This window comes from Clupea harengus, chromosome 7 (genome assembly GCF_900700415.2).
Source record: "Clupea harengus chromosome 7, Ch_v2.0.2, whole genome shotgun sequence".
NCBI classification, from domain to species: domain Eukaryota; kingdom Metazoa; phylum Chordata; class Actinopteri; order Clupeiformes; family Clupeidae; genus Clupea; species Clupea harengus.
The window spans coordinates 19,573,373-19,589,368 of NC_045158.1; the positions used below are offsets into that span (position 1 = coordinate 19,573,373).

General features: G+C 44.1%; 1 protein-coding gene and 1 long non-coding RNA gene across 2 annotated transcripts; both read left to right on the top strand.

The window, feature by feature from the left end:
- Nucleotides 1–2,042: 2,042 nt before the first annotated feature.
- Nucleotides 2,043–4,107, top strand: LOC122133012 (GTPase IMAP family member 2-like). The gene is made up of 3 exons (XM_042708183.1): nucleotides 2,043–2,788; nucleotides 3,255–3,286; nucleotides 4,024–4,107. The coding sequence occupies exons 1-3, from the start codon at nucleotides 2,110–2,112 to the stop codon at nucleotides 4,105–4,107; spliced, it is 795 nt and encodes a 264-aa protein (XP_042564117.1). The 5' UTR covers nucleotides 2,043–2,109.
- A 466-nt stretch (nucleotides 4,108–4,573) lies between these two features.
- On the top strand, nucleotides 4,574–6,406 carry LOC122132996. Its single transcript, XR_006152476.1, has 3 exons — nucleotides 4,574–4,650; nucleotides 4,946–5,075; nucleotides 6,342–6,406. It is a non-coding gene; the product is annotated as an uncharacterized LOC122132996 (long non-coding RNA).
- The last annotated feature ends 9,590 nt before the right edge of the window (nucleotides 6,407–15,996 follow it).

Consider the following 15,996-nt stretch of genomic DNA (forward strand, 5'->3'; position numbering starts at 1 on the left):
CCCAACCCACACTCCATGGCTTCTCTAGGAAAATAACTAGACCAGTCCGTGAAAAGGTTGCCATTTGGGTTGCAACATAGTTGAGGACAGTGGGCTGATTGAGGTGATTCAAATTGCTTCAGGGGAAATTCTTACGATTTACCGTCGAGGGGCACCATTGTGTTTAAAAAAAAAATACAATTAAACAACAGTGTCTAAAATACACGCTTGTATGAAGTGATTACTCGTTAATTTACAAGATTTAGTCTTAAGAAGAAAACAAACTTTTAATCGCGATTAATTCATTTCAAAATGTGCGATTAATTAGTTAATTTTGTTTAATCTATTGACAGCCCTAGTTTATACACATGGGTGGACATGCTAAACGTGCCAAAGATTAGCGTATTCTGACAGATCTTCCGTGAAAACACCACTGGTATACTATAATACAACAAACCTCTATTTTAGCTCTGACGTTAGTTGCGGTTGCGTGATTTTTGTAAAGAACACGATTGAATGCTGGTCTGATGGGTAGGGTGACGGTGTATTCTCTGTAAAAGACCTTGAGCACACACAACACGCTATGATGGAGAGAGATTAGGAAATATGGTCCATAGTGTAGTTTCTCTTCTTTGTTAGCCTTGTCTTCAAAGGCTGCGATGTCTCCTCAATGATCCTTGCTCCTTTTTCTCACCATTCGCAGTGGTTGGTGTCTCTATGATGTTCTTTCTCCCACACAACACACTCAGAATACAAGTTACATTTTAGTTATAGTAAGGAAGAATAAACTAGTTGAAAGTATATGAAAACCACGGATATTCGTCAGCGAAACACAGTTCATTTGACAATGTGGTTGACAAAAACACAGGCAGGTGCATTAATATGATGTTGCATGATGTTCAGTGTGTTTAGCAGTGTCATGATGTCTGTTTCCAGGTGGTGCTCCAGATATCTCAGATATGAGGATTGTACTGCTGGGAAGCAGATGGGATGGGAAGAGTTCATCAGGAAACACCATCCTGGGAAGAAAACAGTTTTATACCTCAAGAGAAACAGCTAAGTGTGTGAAGAGAGAGGGAGAAACAGCAGGGAGACACATCACTGTAGTGGAAGCACCTGGATGGATTCGCAGTTTTTCTTTAGAAAACACTCCTGAACGCCATAAACAAGAGATTATCCGTTGTGTGTCTCTGTGTCCTCCAGGACCCCATGCTGTACTGCTGGTCATTAATGTTACTTGGTCATTCCCAGAGACATACAGAAGAGCAGCGCAGGAACACCTGGAGCTTCTGGGTGAAAGAGTCTGGAGTCACACTATAGTGCTGTTCACCCATGGAGACTGGCTGGGAAACACAACCATTGAGCAGTACATCGAGAGAGAAGGAAAAGCTCTGCAGTGGGTTGTAGAGAAATGTGGGAACAGGTATCATGTTGTAGAGAATAACAAAAGCCATGGTGGCCAGGTGACAGAGCTGCTGGAGAAGATAGAAGATATGGTGGCAGGAAACAGAGACCATCACTTCGATTTTGATATAAATATTTCGAAAGAACTGATGATGAGGAAGAAGGAAGACGAGAGAAGAGCAGAGGAGAGGAAGATGAAGGTGCAGAAGCACAGAGAGACTCTCAAATCATCAGGTGAGAGAAATGTTCAGCTGTCGGATATCAAAGCTCTTATTTACTTCATCAATTCTCTTTACCTCTGTCATTCTCTCTCTCTCCCCTCCCTCTATCTAACTAACTATCTATCTATCTGTATGTCTCTCCCTTTTTAACATGAATTCCATCATAATGCAAGCACAACCACCACCACCACCAACCCCCCCCCCCCCCCCCCAAACACACACCCAAACATAATCATACACTTTCAAATTCGTAATATCCTTTTATACACATAAGGCAACTGCTACCAGATCTCCCTCATTGTCACGAAACACAAAACAATCAACCCTAAAACACATCTACATGCATGAAAACACACACAAGATCAGAGTTAATTTGACAATGTGGATGATTATTCTGTTACAGTAAAACCATGGGCAGGTGCATTAATATGATGTTGCATGATGTTCAGTGTCTTTAGCAGTGTCATGATGTCTGTTTCCAGGTGGTGCTCCACATATCTCAGACATGAGGATTGTACTGCTGGGAAGCAGACGAAATGGGGAGAGTTCATCAGGAAACACCATCCTGGGAAGAGAGGAGTTTGATACCTCAGGAAGAACAGCTGAGTGTGTGAAGAGAGAGGGAGAAACAGCAGGGAGACACATCACTGTAGTGGAGGCACCCGGATGGTTTTGCAATGTTTCTGTAGAGAACACTCCTGAAGGTGTTAAGCAAGAGATTGTCCTCAGTGTGTCTCTGTGTCCTCCAGGACCCCATGCTGTACTGCTGGTCATTAATCCGATTAAGTCATTCACAGAGACACACAGAAGAGAAGTGCAGGAACACCTGGAGCTTCTTGGTGAGAGAGTCTGGAGTCACACTATAGTGCTGTTCACCTGTGGGGCATCGCTGGGAAGCACAACCATTGAGCAGCACATCGAGAGAGAAGGCAAAGCTCTACAGTGGGTTGTAGAGAAATGTGGGAACAGGTATCATGTTGTAGATAATAACAAGAGTGATGGTGGCCAGGTGACAGAGCTACTGGAGAAGATAGAAGAGATGGTGGCAGGAAACAGAGGCCATCACTTTGACTTTGTTGCAAAGATTATGAAAGAACTGATGATGAGGAAGAAGGAAGATGACAGAAGAGCAGAGGAGAGGAAGAGGAAGGTGCTGAAGCACAGAGAGACTCTCAGATCATCAGGTGAGAGAAATGTTCAGCTGTTGGACCTACAAATGTACATACCACAGCTCTTATTGACTTCATTCATTCTCTCTGTCTCTCCCTCTGTCATATTGTCTTTCTCTTCCTCTCTCTCTCTCCCTCTATCTATCTATCTCTCCTTCTTTAAACACAAATACATAAATACAAGCCCACACATACCACCCCCCCCCCCCCCCACACACACACACAGACACATATAATCTCATACATTAATGTTTGTAATATTATTTTGTACACATAAGGGAAACCTTTTATCTCCCTCATTGTCTCGATACACTAAGCAAGCAACCCTAAAACACATCTACATGCATGAAAACACACAAGATCAGAGTTCATTTGACAATGTGGATGATTATTCTGTTACAGTAAAACCATGGGCAGGTGCATTAATATGATGTTGTATGATGTTCAGTGTCTTTAGCAGTGTCATGATGTCTGTTTCCAGGTGGTGCTCCATACATCTCAGACATGAGGATTGTACTGCTGGGAAGCAGAAGGACAGGGAGGAGTTCATCAGGAAACACCATCCTGGGAAGAGAGGAGTTTGATACCTCAGGAGAAACAGCTGAGTGTGTGAAGAGAGAGGGAGAATTAGCAGGGGGACACATCACTGTAGTGGAGGCACCCGGTTGGGTTCGCAATAGTTCTGTAGTGGACACTCCTGAACATGGTAAACAAGAGATTGTCCTCAGTGTGTCTCTCTGTCCTCCAGGACCCCATGCTGTACTGCTGGTCCTTGATGCGACTGAGTCATTCATAGAGACACACAGAAGAGCAGTGCAGGAACACCTGGAGCTTCTGGGTGAGAGAGTCTGGAGTCACACTATAGTGCTGTTCACCCATGGGGACTGGCTGGGAAACACAACCATTGAGCAGCACATCGAGAGAGAAGGCAAAGCTCTGCAGTGGGTTGTAGAGAAATGTGGGAACAGGTATCATGTTGTAGAGAATAACAAGAGCGATGGTGGCCAAGTGACAGAGCTTCTGGAGAAGATAGAAGAGATGGTGGCAGGAAACAGTGAAGGGCACAGTATGGAGGGCCTTCCTAACTGTCAGTATATATTTTTTCACGTCATGGAAATTCCCCACTTGTGATTTTCATAGATGTATACTTAAGTTTAACATAATATGAAATACATGGTTCATTATAGTGCTTTAATATTGATTGACTGTGCCTGACTGTTATTAATTCCATATTTCCCCTGTCTGTACAGTTACAGAAGGCCTACCTGATGACAACTCAAGTGGAGATGCTGGATATGACTCTCCTAAATCAAGACTTGAATCTGAGCTCATAAAGCCCTTTAAACAGCTGAGCGCTGCTGCCTCTGCTCAAAGCTTTGGACAACAGAAGCCTCCCTTGAGACCAGCACATAGAAAGACAACACATGCTGATTGGAACGGTTAGTGTAATATTTTTTTTTTTCAAAGTTAACTTCCTGTTTAAGTATCCTTAAAAGCTTTTCCATTAACAAATACGAATCAGTAAAACTCAGTTGCTCAAATCAAGCCCTCATAAAATTATACATTACTCATGAACAAATCAAATATGTAATGTATATGCAGTTGTAAGTCGTACAGTACATATGTTTGATAATAATAATCCTTAATCCTTATAAATATAATCCTGTGTATGTTGTCATGTTCCTCCTTCTTTTAGTCTTTGAAAGAAAAGTTCCATTTGTGGATGTGTCGACAATAACTGTAAATTATGATGATCGCATTGGACGTGGCTCCTATGGAACAGTTTACAGAGGATCATACCAGGGAACTCCTGCTGCTATAAAGACTATAGAAATAGGAGACAATCCAGTGACTACAAATGAATTAATTATACCTTGGTAAGACTATATGTATGTATACATTTGTACGTACACCTTTGTGTTTTACGTTGAAGGGGGGCTTGTACCCTATGTCATTAAAATTCATGCAATTGTGATAGTAATAAGAAAATACAGTTTATACAAAATCAACCTGAAGCTATGGCTGTTACGCATTTTATTGAAACAGTCAGTCTGGAGAGATTTAAGACATCTGAACAACAAAATATTCTAATACATACAGTAAAGATATGCTGCATGAATGATCATTAGCCATCAGTTCCTGTATCTAAAGTATCTAAAGTTCTTTCTTCAGGCGTTTGTCTCACCCCAACATCGTACGGATGATTGCTGTAGCCAGAAGTGAGACACACGTCCTCATTGCTAATCAGTATATCCATGGAGCCAACTTGCAGGAGGTTCTTTACAAAGACACTCCCATCAAGGTAGTGCATCATCATATTGGGTTTTGAAATATAGAAATTGAAAGTTAGTGAACCCCTTAAGATTCCTGATAATCTGCATAAATATGACTTCAAGTATAATCAGATTTTAATCTAAGACATTTAAACTCATAAAGAGAAGCAATTTGAATTTTAATTCACAATAGATGTAAAAAACTTTAATTGACCATAGAGTGAAAAAGTATGTGAACCCTTTCTTCCAATAACTGGTGTGAACACCTTTAACAATCAGTGAGCTCTTGATCAATCCTGCACAACAGTTGGGAGGATTTTGACCCGTTCTTCCATACTGAGGTACTCTGCGATGTTAATGGCCTTTCTTGCAGGACCCCCACGCCTCGTGATTTTTATATCACTGCATTTCTGTTGGAGTCTAGACTTGAGATCTGGTCACTTCAAACTGCAAAATGTCCTCTTCCTTAGCCATTCTTTGGTAGAACGACTTGTTTGTTTAGAGTTGTTGTCTTTCTTAAAAACTAACCCTCTGTTGAGTTCACTCCACATATGGATGCCCTAACTTTCTACTGGTAGTGGACTGATTAATTGAGAATATAGTTGACCTTATGTCACCATTGAAATGATTTTCACATTGTGCCAGGAAATTCTCCAGCAAGACCGTTAGGTCATCTATATGTGATGTGAAGCTCAACAGGATGAGTCTTTTCAGAAGGACAATGACTCTCAACTGTTGTGTGGGACTGTTGAATGGCTCATAGAAATTATAGTTATAGTATAATTTGATTATAGTCACTGTTGTGTAAGGGGTTCACACCAGATACTGGAGGGAGGGTTCACAGACTTTTCACACTATGGCCATTTCATGTTGGATTGGTCAAGAGAGAGATTAGTTGATGAGATGATACATGAGTTGATTGTGAAAAGTGTAAAAGTAGACAGTTTTTTTATAGATGAATATCCCATTGGCTTCTCTTTATCAGCTTTGATGACATAGATGAAGAGTTTGTCACATTTTAGGTGACATTTATGCAGATTTTCAGAAATTTCTCACGGGTTCACAGACTTTCTTGCACCACTATAAATAATGTTATAATATAATATAATATAACATAGTTAGGAATTCCTAAAAACATTGCTCTATAATACTAGATAATAATACTAATAGAACTGGAGGGAGGGTTCACAGATTTTCAGAATATTCTAACGGGTTCACAGACTTTCTTGCACCACTGTAAATAATATTATGACATAGTAAAGAATCCCTAAAATATTGCTCTATTCTACTTTAAGTTGCAGGATGAGGATAAGCTGTTTGTGGCTTTAGATATCGCCATGGCTGTTGAGTACATACATGGGAAAGCAATCATCCACCAAGATCTGAAGCCAGCGAATATAATGGTTAGTACTTGAACCTCATGTTTTAAGAGATGGGGACACTATACTGTATACGTTCTACTCTATATTCATAAAAACCTTGTATTTATTCTCAAAGCTATCCTGCTGTAGAATTATGCCATATTAGATCTAAATAATTCAGACCTGAGAAGCAGAACACAACTGAAAGGATTTTTTTTAGATTTTAATTTTACATTTAATTTTTCAAAATACTTTCTAATTATATTTTCACAAGATTGCAGAAGAAAACACAAAGGCCTACTTGACTGATTGGGGCATGGCGAACCTGAAGGAAACAATGTCGATGTCGAGAGGAAGCCGTCAATCAGGGGCTCTCTGTGGCCCACTGGGAGGAACTCCACCCTACATGGCCCCAGAATGCCTAGTAGAGTGTGAGAACTGCAGCACCATGTCAGACATGTGGTCTCTTGGCATCACTCTTCTGGAGATGTTCACTAACTCTAAGGCCTGGACTTACAGTAGCCTGCAAGAGCTGCGTAAGATTCTTCATGATAAAAAAACTCCTCTTGCTCTGCCTAAATTAAAGCCTGCTCTTCATGACATTGTGAAACCATTGATAGAATATGAACCCAAGTCTCGCATGAATGCCAAAGACCTGGTAATACTGTTGAAGTCGAAAGTTGATCTCATCAAAAGATACGTGTTCAAATGGTAGGAAGACAGTAGTGAAAGATCAAGAGATCTTTTTAAGCTGTTGCATCTGATGTGTATAATCAATGCTGATATATTGAATGCAGGTTGATCACTCTTACCTTGTTAATGTCATGAAATATTCCTTTGCTCTTTTGTGTATGACTGACCTCAGTGCAGCCATGTTTAAATATGTATATAGTATACTTCCTAGAATGTGTCAAAATTATGTCTCCAGCGTCCAGATGTAAATCATGTGCATGCTGCACTGTGAAATAGTCCACTCTTTGTGAGTGTCCTTGGCTCTGGAGATGGTAAATAATACAAATGTCTCCATTCAGTAAAATCAAACCAAGCAGAGCATGGAGAACAATGAGGACAATCAAATGCCACATAGTCAATCATGATTCATAGCCATGGCAACATCAAGACATGGAAAGGGCTTGGTTGTGTTTGTTTTACAGGTTTTGGCACAGCAGACCTCTAGGAAAATAGATGACTCCACTTTTTATATCAGCTGTTTACAGTCTGAGCACTGAAAGGGCTTTTCAGGTTGTGTCATATTGATATTTTGTATAATCGTTTATAGAGTATATTTTGTTGTATATTTTTTTTTTAACATGACTTCTTTCAGCCATATTTCCTAATCATGATGACCTTAATATATACACAGTAGCTAGTGGATAGTAGCACAGCTGTATATGTTCAGTACTGTACTGTTAAGCAAATGTATACGTGGATTAAAGCTGGACAAAGGAAATATGATGGTTTTTAACAAATCGCAAGCTGAAAGTAATGCCAAAGGACTTCCCTTTTACAGACAAATGTTTTTTTACAAAACAAATGAAAACAATGTTCCCATCATTTCCATAATGTGCAAAGTACAATGGCTCTTAATGACTAAGAAGCTATTTAGGAAATAAACTGAGACACATCAGTAGACAATGTGCAGGAAGCAGTAGACCTACCTCATGCATTTCCTCAACAAACCAAGATCTATATCGCCAAGACAACAGTTAGCATGCTAGCAAGCTTGAATCAGTGCCAACTGTTCTGTGCATCTTGCTAGGCTTTAGCATGCCTTCTAGGTAGTTAGCTCTCTAGTTTTAGATCAAGTTAGCTTTCTAGTTTTGGATCACTCCTTACTACTGCATTGAAAAACAAAGACCAGATTCCTCTTGTCCTGTGTTTTCCATCTGAGAATATTATTCACATCTTCTAAGCATTTGTAGGAGTTATTTTTGTTTCCAACTAAATAACAGGAAGACTGCTTTTATAGAAATACGCCTTTAACAAACAGAAAAAATGTAATGGGTTCAGCTAGCTTAGAAATGTAGCTGGATAGCAAGGCATGGCCTGAGGAACAGATGAAGAAAAGTGCTGTAAAATGAAAAGGTATTGTCGATGAAGGCTGGATGACTGAGATCTTCAGATAAAGGATTGAACACTGATGACATTTCTTAGCATGTTTTAATATAGCTCAATTATCCAAACCAGCAATAATACAAATAGAGCATTTTATAATTATACTTTTACTTTATTGCAGATACATACAATATACAGTCTTTCTGACAGTGAGCCCATGGATGACACCGTCACATGACATGTTTTAGTCCTTGACAATTTCAAACCAGTCCTGTGATCCTATGGCAAATGTTTCAGATGATTGTCTCAATCATCCCTTGATTTACAAATTACAACAAGAATAAAACAAAATGTTTACAAACAACCAGGTAACAGAAACAACAATAACAACAAAACACAATTACAGTGACGGATAAACAATGGTGTGACTAGACCGTCCTTCAGATTTCAGAAGTACTTCCAGGTTGACAGTTGATGTGGTGCTGCAGGCTAACTGCTCCTGAAAGCAACATCGTCCTGGGGCATTTGTTCCTAGCCCACTGTTGATCTTCTGAAGACAGTAGTGATTAAAGTGACTCTGTTTGTATAGTGTGACAGGACACTTTGTAAAAGAACTGCAGGTACAGCAAACACACCAAGACAGAGGGACACGTTTGTGTGTCTGTGGTTTGTTCCTTTGTCCATGGGACTACTAGAGGTTTTCCTAACATAAAGGGACCATGCACATGTATGTCACTCAGGCAGGAGGAACAGAGAGACAGAAACTGAAAGAGGAAAATGTGACCGACGGTCAAAGGTTACACACAATATTCTGTCATTACACAGGCTCTTGGTTACTCAGTAGCTCTCCTCCCCTCAAACACTGAAGATTCAGCCTGGATTTGAGTCCCAATGCACTAATCCAGCTGTAAAAATATACATATGCAGGCTGATGCTCGTGTACCAAGATCCTCCTTCCATCTTTTAGTAAACAGCAATGAGTGTACAGTAGGCACTTGATCTGGTTGGTATTGTGGACTGTCTGAGCATTAGTAGACAGGTGAACATTAGTCTATGACTGCCAGAAATGACAGAGGTGTGTGTGTGTGTGTGTGTGCAGGGTTTACCCGTTCTCTTTGCCTGCAGTGGGTTGGGGCAGCACTCGAGAGGCACGCGGCAGGTAGGGTGACTTTGGGGAGCGAGAGAGCTGAGATGGAGAGGGAGCAACAGTGCCCTCTGGTGGGTTATCAGAGTCACTTCTCTTCTTCAGTTGGGCCTTAGAACACAGAAGAAAGCATCATCAGAACCATCACTGATCCCCATCACACACAAGAGATGGTGGCAGGAAACAGAGGCCATCACTTTGACTTTGATGCAAAGATTATGAAAGAACTGATGATGAGGAAGAAGGAAGATGACAGAAGAGCAGAGGAGAGGAAGATGAAGGTGCAGAAGCACAGAGAGACTCTCAGATCATCAGGTGAGAGAAATGTTCAGCTTTTAGACCAAGAAATGTACGTACCACAGCTCTTATTTACTTAATTCATTCTCTCTCTGTCTCCCTCTATCTATATATCTATTTATTTATCTATCTATCTATCTATTTCGACCTCTCTCTGACCGTCACCACGGTCTTACTACGAATCATGCCATCCTGGCACCTGCCTCGAGACTTTTATTTCAACAATGTCATGTGACTGACCCGGAGGCTGGACCCGCAGCATATTGCGTATCCGGGAACATGCCTCCTCCTCTTTGCCTTTCTCGCCCCGAGACCGGTAGGTTTGAATCTGGGAAATCTGAATCCGTCACGTTATTGTGCAGGTGCCTTACGTGATTTTCCCTTAAAAGATCAATGTTACCGGCAGGTAGGTCCTCTTGTGGAGTGTGCTTTCGCCGTGCGTGTTAACATTGCTTTGTTTGATTACAGGTATAACACCTGTGAAACTTCCGTAGAGTGCGGTAAGTAGATTACCATTATTCGGCTGTCTAAGAAGGAACGCCAATAATACGGTAAGAGAAGACTTTTAGCGCTTGCTTGTCAGTGCGCCGGTTATTCTCCGGGTGGCACAGCGGTAGCGACGCCGGAGACCCGGGTTAGATTCCCGGCCAATGCAGCTAGGCTGTATTTAAGTTAAACTGTTCCCACTGTTTTTGGCAGTGAATATTTACGTTACTCATCACACACCCTGTGCGCAGGTGTTGTTGTGTTGTAATATGTGGATGTATCTGTGTAACAAGAGTGGAAGCCTGTAAAAGTCTGGTGAATAATCTCGACGAGGCCGCTCATCACAAGCCCGGTACGCCGGTGTTGTTGTGTTTATTGTATTATTTATTGCACAGCCACTTCATTGACAAAGCTTTGTTGAAATAATTGACTGTCTGCCTGCCTGCCGCTGCTGTTAGCAACAGCTAGATGTTAGCCCATTGACTCCTGTTTGCAGTGGGTCGGGCTACAGTTACTTATAGCCTGTAGTGTGCTCTCTCCGTAGGTCCCTAACTTTATTGTGTTGGCCCACTCACTGCTGTTCGCGGCAGTTGGGGCTACAGTACAAGTTCAGAGGCACGTCCAGGTGGTGTCCGGACCAGCCACTGCCCACTCAGTAGCTACTGGTCACAGTGGACTACGTTACTCCTACGCCCTGCAGGAATAGTTGTAACAACTGGGGCGCTGACTGGGTTTACCCGATTGGCTAACTCACTCATTATGGCTTCCGGTCCTTGTTGTTTCTTTTGTGGGAAGGCCATGGACCCACGTGATGGTCACCGCGAGTGCCCTACATGTTTGGGCAAGGCTCATATCTGGGACGATGTAGAGAGTCCATGGCCGGCAGCGATTGATTTGCCCTTAGGAGAGAGGGTCCGGAGAGCTAGGCTGCAGGAAACTACTCAGCCAGTAGCGGAATCCTCTCATACCCATGGGGGAGGGCATGCATGTTGCCCTGAAAGTCAGGCTCCCAAGCGAAAGCGAACACTCGCACAAATCAAAGAAAAAGAGGGCCTCAGAACGCCCTCGTTCAGGACCAGGCAGTCCAAGCAGGGCAGATATCCAGTCTGAGCTCTTGGTGGCCTTTCGTGGCTTGACAGAGACACTGACTAACTGGGATGCCCCATCTGGGGGAACCGCTCAGACAGAGACAGTTTCAACAGCCCCATTGGAGTCCGGGTGCCCACAGGAGGCCTCCCCTGATCGTCTACCATCTGGCCAGGAACAGAGGGCTCTGCACCCAGATACAATTTCACTTCATGCGCAGGACTGAGGAATTGCGCAGTAATATTACCTCCGATCATCCTGACGGCTCAGCGTCGGTGGGGGAGGGAGCAGAGGAAACCGGTAATAGTGACCTGGTGTCTAGGGTGCTGTCTGCGGCTAAAATTGTGGGGCTCACAATCCCAACAGATATCCCGAGCCCAGCCGAGGGTGTTTAGGCCGGCATTACTCAGTCACGTCCCACAACCTCTCTCCCTGCCGTGGAGGACTACTTCCAGATGCTGAGGTGGGCTTGGATTGCTCCAAGCAAAGCCCCTCAGTTTAACTCTGGATGTAGGAAGTTAGCCATGGCAGCCTACCCACCTGAAACAGGATTAGGGGATATGCCTCCAGTTGAGAAGGAAATGACAACCCTGAGATCTGGTTGATGTGGCTCTGTCTGCCCATGCTCAGCTCACCCGGGATGTAGGGGCAGCCATGTCTTCAGCTGTTCTAACACGTAGACAGATCTGGTTAGCCCAGACCACCCTCCCTGATGGCATTAAAAGGGAGCTCATTAACATGCCAGAGCCAGGCTGTGTGTTTCATGCCGACTCACACAGTTTCCTGGAAAAGGCTGAGCACTCACTGCGCACTCGTGAAAGTGTGCAGAGAGCATTTCGGCGCCCCATACTTAATACAAGGGGCCGGCAGCACCCATACCCCACTGTCTCGGGGCCTCAGGAGCCCTGGCGGGGTTACACCCGTGGGAATGTCAACATTCAGGGCTTTGACAGTGCTGCCAGAAGGCCATGGTGTAGTCAGCCACGGTCTTCAACAAGGACCCAAGGGGGTCATACATAGCAATTGTGGGGCAGCTGCCGCGGTTCGCTCCCAGCTACACCTGGACAGCTGGGAGAGGGAAACTGCAGACCCCTGGGTGCTGGAAACAGTTACCAGGGGATACAGGATACAGTTTCGGCAGCGGCCGCCACCCTCATCCTGTGTCCGAATGACAATGGTCAAGGACCCAGTCCAGGCAGACTGCCTTGCAGAAGAAATAACAACTCTGCTCCAGAAGGGAGCCATTGCCAAGGTAAGCACCAGCGAACAGCAGGCTGGCTTTTATTCAATGTATTTTCTCATACCGAAGAAAGACGGCGGGTTGCATCCCATCTTGGATCTCCGCCGCTTGAATGCATACATCAAAAGCCTACCGTTCAAAATGTTGCATACAAAGCACATTCTGGAATCAATAGAACAAGGCGAGTGGTTCACCACCATCGATCTCAAGGATGCCTACTTCCATGTTCCAATTTGCCGAGACCACTGGAAGTTCCTTCGATTCCCCTTTTTCGGGGGCAGGCATACGAATTCAGAGTCCTTCCGTTCGGCCTGTCCCTGTCTCCAAGAGTCTTTACCAGGGTCGTGGCGTCCGCTTTGGCACCACTCCAAAAAAGAGGCATAAAGATTCTGCCTTACCTCGACGACTGGTTGATCTGCGCCCCCTCTCACCAGCAGGTCATGCAAGACACGAAAGTGGTGTTGGCCCACATTCAGTCCCTTGGCCTTAGGGCCAACTTGAAAAAGAGCAACCTGAATCCGAGACAGGTAACAGTCTTTTTAGGGATCCGTCTGGACTCTCTCACAATGAAGGCATCTCTCACACCACAGAGAATGTCCAAGATCCTCAAGGCCCTCTGCGCCTTTCGCCGGGGCAAGCGCTTAGAGTTTCTGTGTTTCCAGCAGTTACTGGGGTTAATCTCAGCTGCAGGCATGCTGGTTCCATTGGGCCTTCTCAGGGCCCTCCCTCTCCAACGGTGGCTGAATGCGTTCAGACTTCACCCACAGAGAGACAGGCACAGGAAACTCAGAGTGACGCAGTCGTGCTTGAGAGCCATGCTCCCATGGCGCAGCAGGGAGCTGCTTGCCCACAGATGCCTCCTAGGCAGGTTGGGGAGCAGTCTGGGAGGGCAGAATGGTGAGAGGTCTCTAGCAACCTCCTTGGGATACAGAACACATAAATATCCTGGAGCTCAGAGCAATATATCTCGCTCTCAGAGCCCTCCTTCCCCTCATACAGGCCAAACATGTCCTGGTCCGCACAGACAGTTCTGTGGCTGTGTACTATGTCAACCATCAGGGAGGAACAAGGTCTCTGCGTTGCCTCAAGATGGCCCAGAGGCTCCACTTTAGGGCATTCCCACACCTGGCCTCGCTGAAGGCAGTTCATATTCCGGGGGATCTGAACCAGGCAGCAGTTACAAGTTACAAGTTACAAGTCTTTTATTTGTCAGATGCACAAAATGACACAGGGTCAGACTGGGCACTGAAATTCTTACGACAAGGCGCCGCCCAAAAACCTACCATAACATAATATAACATAACAAACCATGACGTACACTCTGTACAAGTACTATGAACATAATTTACACATAATAAACATATAATAACCTACATAACCTTTCTAAATATACAAGATAAATATACAATACGGTGTGCTAAACAACCTATACATATAATACTAAATATACATATAACAGCCTATACATATAATACTAAATATACATATAACAGCCTATACATATAATACTAACATATATACATATAACATATAATACACATATAATAATCTATGCTAACCTATTGACCTATACTAACCTACATACAACCCAGTGAGGGAGTTACAGGTAGTGCAATTTTCCTGATAAGGTATTACTGCTAGTGCAAACAGTAGGTTGGAAGTGACAGTATATGTAAGTGTAGTGCAAACAGTAATATGAAAGTGACAGTGACAGTGCATGTAAGGTGACGAGTGCAAAAGTGGCGGTGGTGTATCAATGTCCATTTAGCAGCCTGATGGCCCTGGGGTAAAAACTGTTCTCCAGTCTGCGTGTACGAGACCGGATCCTTCCAGAAGGCAGCGGGGTAAAAAGTCTGAAGGCTGGGTGGTAGCTGTCTTTTAAGATCCTGCCAGCTTTCCTGAGGCATTGTGTGTGGTAGGTGTCCTGCAGGGCTGGGAGCTCCCTGCCGATGATGAACTCTGCAGTCCTGACCACACTACGAAGGGCCTTGCGGTCCTTGGCTGTGCAGCTCCCATACCACACTGTGATGCACCCAGTCAGGATGCTCTCTATTGTACATCTGTAGAAGTTGGTGAGGACGACTGGGTTCATGCCAAACTTCTTCAGTCTCCTCAGGAAGAAGAGGCGTTTCCGGGCCGCTTTGACAACCTTGTCCGTATGACCAGGTGAGGTCATCGCTGATGTTCAACCAGACCTCCTCTCCAGGTCGGGGCCTCACCCAGGAGAGTGGAGGCTACACCCAGAGGTGGTGACCAGCTTGTGGGCACACTTCGGTGTAGCCCAGACAGACCTCTTCGCATCGAGGGAAACACACTCAGCTATTTGTGTGCTATGGGGATAAACAATCGGGCCTCCCAGTGTCCAAACAAAGGTTGTCGCATTGGCTGGTGGATACCATCGCCCAAGCATACTCCGAACAGGGGTTTCCAATCCCAGAGGGCTTGGTGGCTCATTCTACTCGTAATTTGGCCACATCATGGGCAGCACTAAAGGGGGTTGCTCTTAGTGACATATATGTGCAGCAGCATCCTGGAGTACTCCATGTACCTTTGCCAGGTTTTATAGAGTCAACGTGACGTCCGCCTTGGTCAGTACCGATGTACTCATGTCAGCTGCTGGGCGGACCAGTGAAGGGGAATCTTCTGTTCCTCGCGACCCTTTTGGTACTGGTCATCCGTAGTAAGACCGTGGTGACGGTCAGAAAGAGGTTGAAATAGATCGTAAGTTATGAAAATAACTATGGATCTATGAGACCGAACGATGACGTCACCATCTCTTGTCGCTCGGAACAGACCGAGGCGTTCCAGACAAGAGGAAGAGGCATGTTCCCGGATACGCTATATGCTGCGGGTCCAGCCTCCGGGTCAGTCACATGACATTGTTGAAATAAAAGTCTCGAGGCAGGTGCCAGGATGGCATCATTCGTAGTAAGACCGTGGTGACGGTCATCGTTCGGTCTCATAGATCCATAGTTATTTACATAACTTACGGTCTGTTTGTCTCTCTTTAAACACAACTAAATATATACAAGCACACACACACACACACACACACACACACACACACACACACACACACACACACACAATCATACACATTCATGTTTGTAATATTCTTTCATAAACATAAGGAAACTGCTTCCATAGTTCATTTGACAATGTGGATGCTTATTCTTTTACAGTAAAACCATAGGCAGGTGCATTAATATGATGCATGAAATTCAGTGTCTTCAGCAGTGTCATCATGTCTGTTTCCAGGTCGTGCTCCACATATCTGAGAC

Coding starts and splice junctions, on each gene's coding strand:
- LOC122133012 (XM_042708183.1), top strand. CDS start 2,110: ATGAGGATTGTACTGCTGGGAAGCAGACGAAATGGGGAGAGTTCATCA. Junction 2,789..3,254: donor AGAGACTCTCAGATCATCAG/GTGAGAGAAATG, acceptor GTCTGTTTCCAG/GTGGTGCTCCATACATCTCA. Junction 3,287..4,023: donor ACATCTCAGACATGAGGATT/GTACTGCTGGGA, acceptor CTGTCTGTACAG/TTACAGAAGGCCTACCTGAT.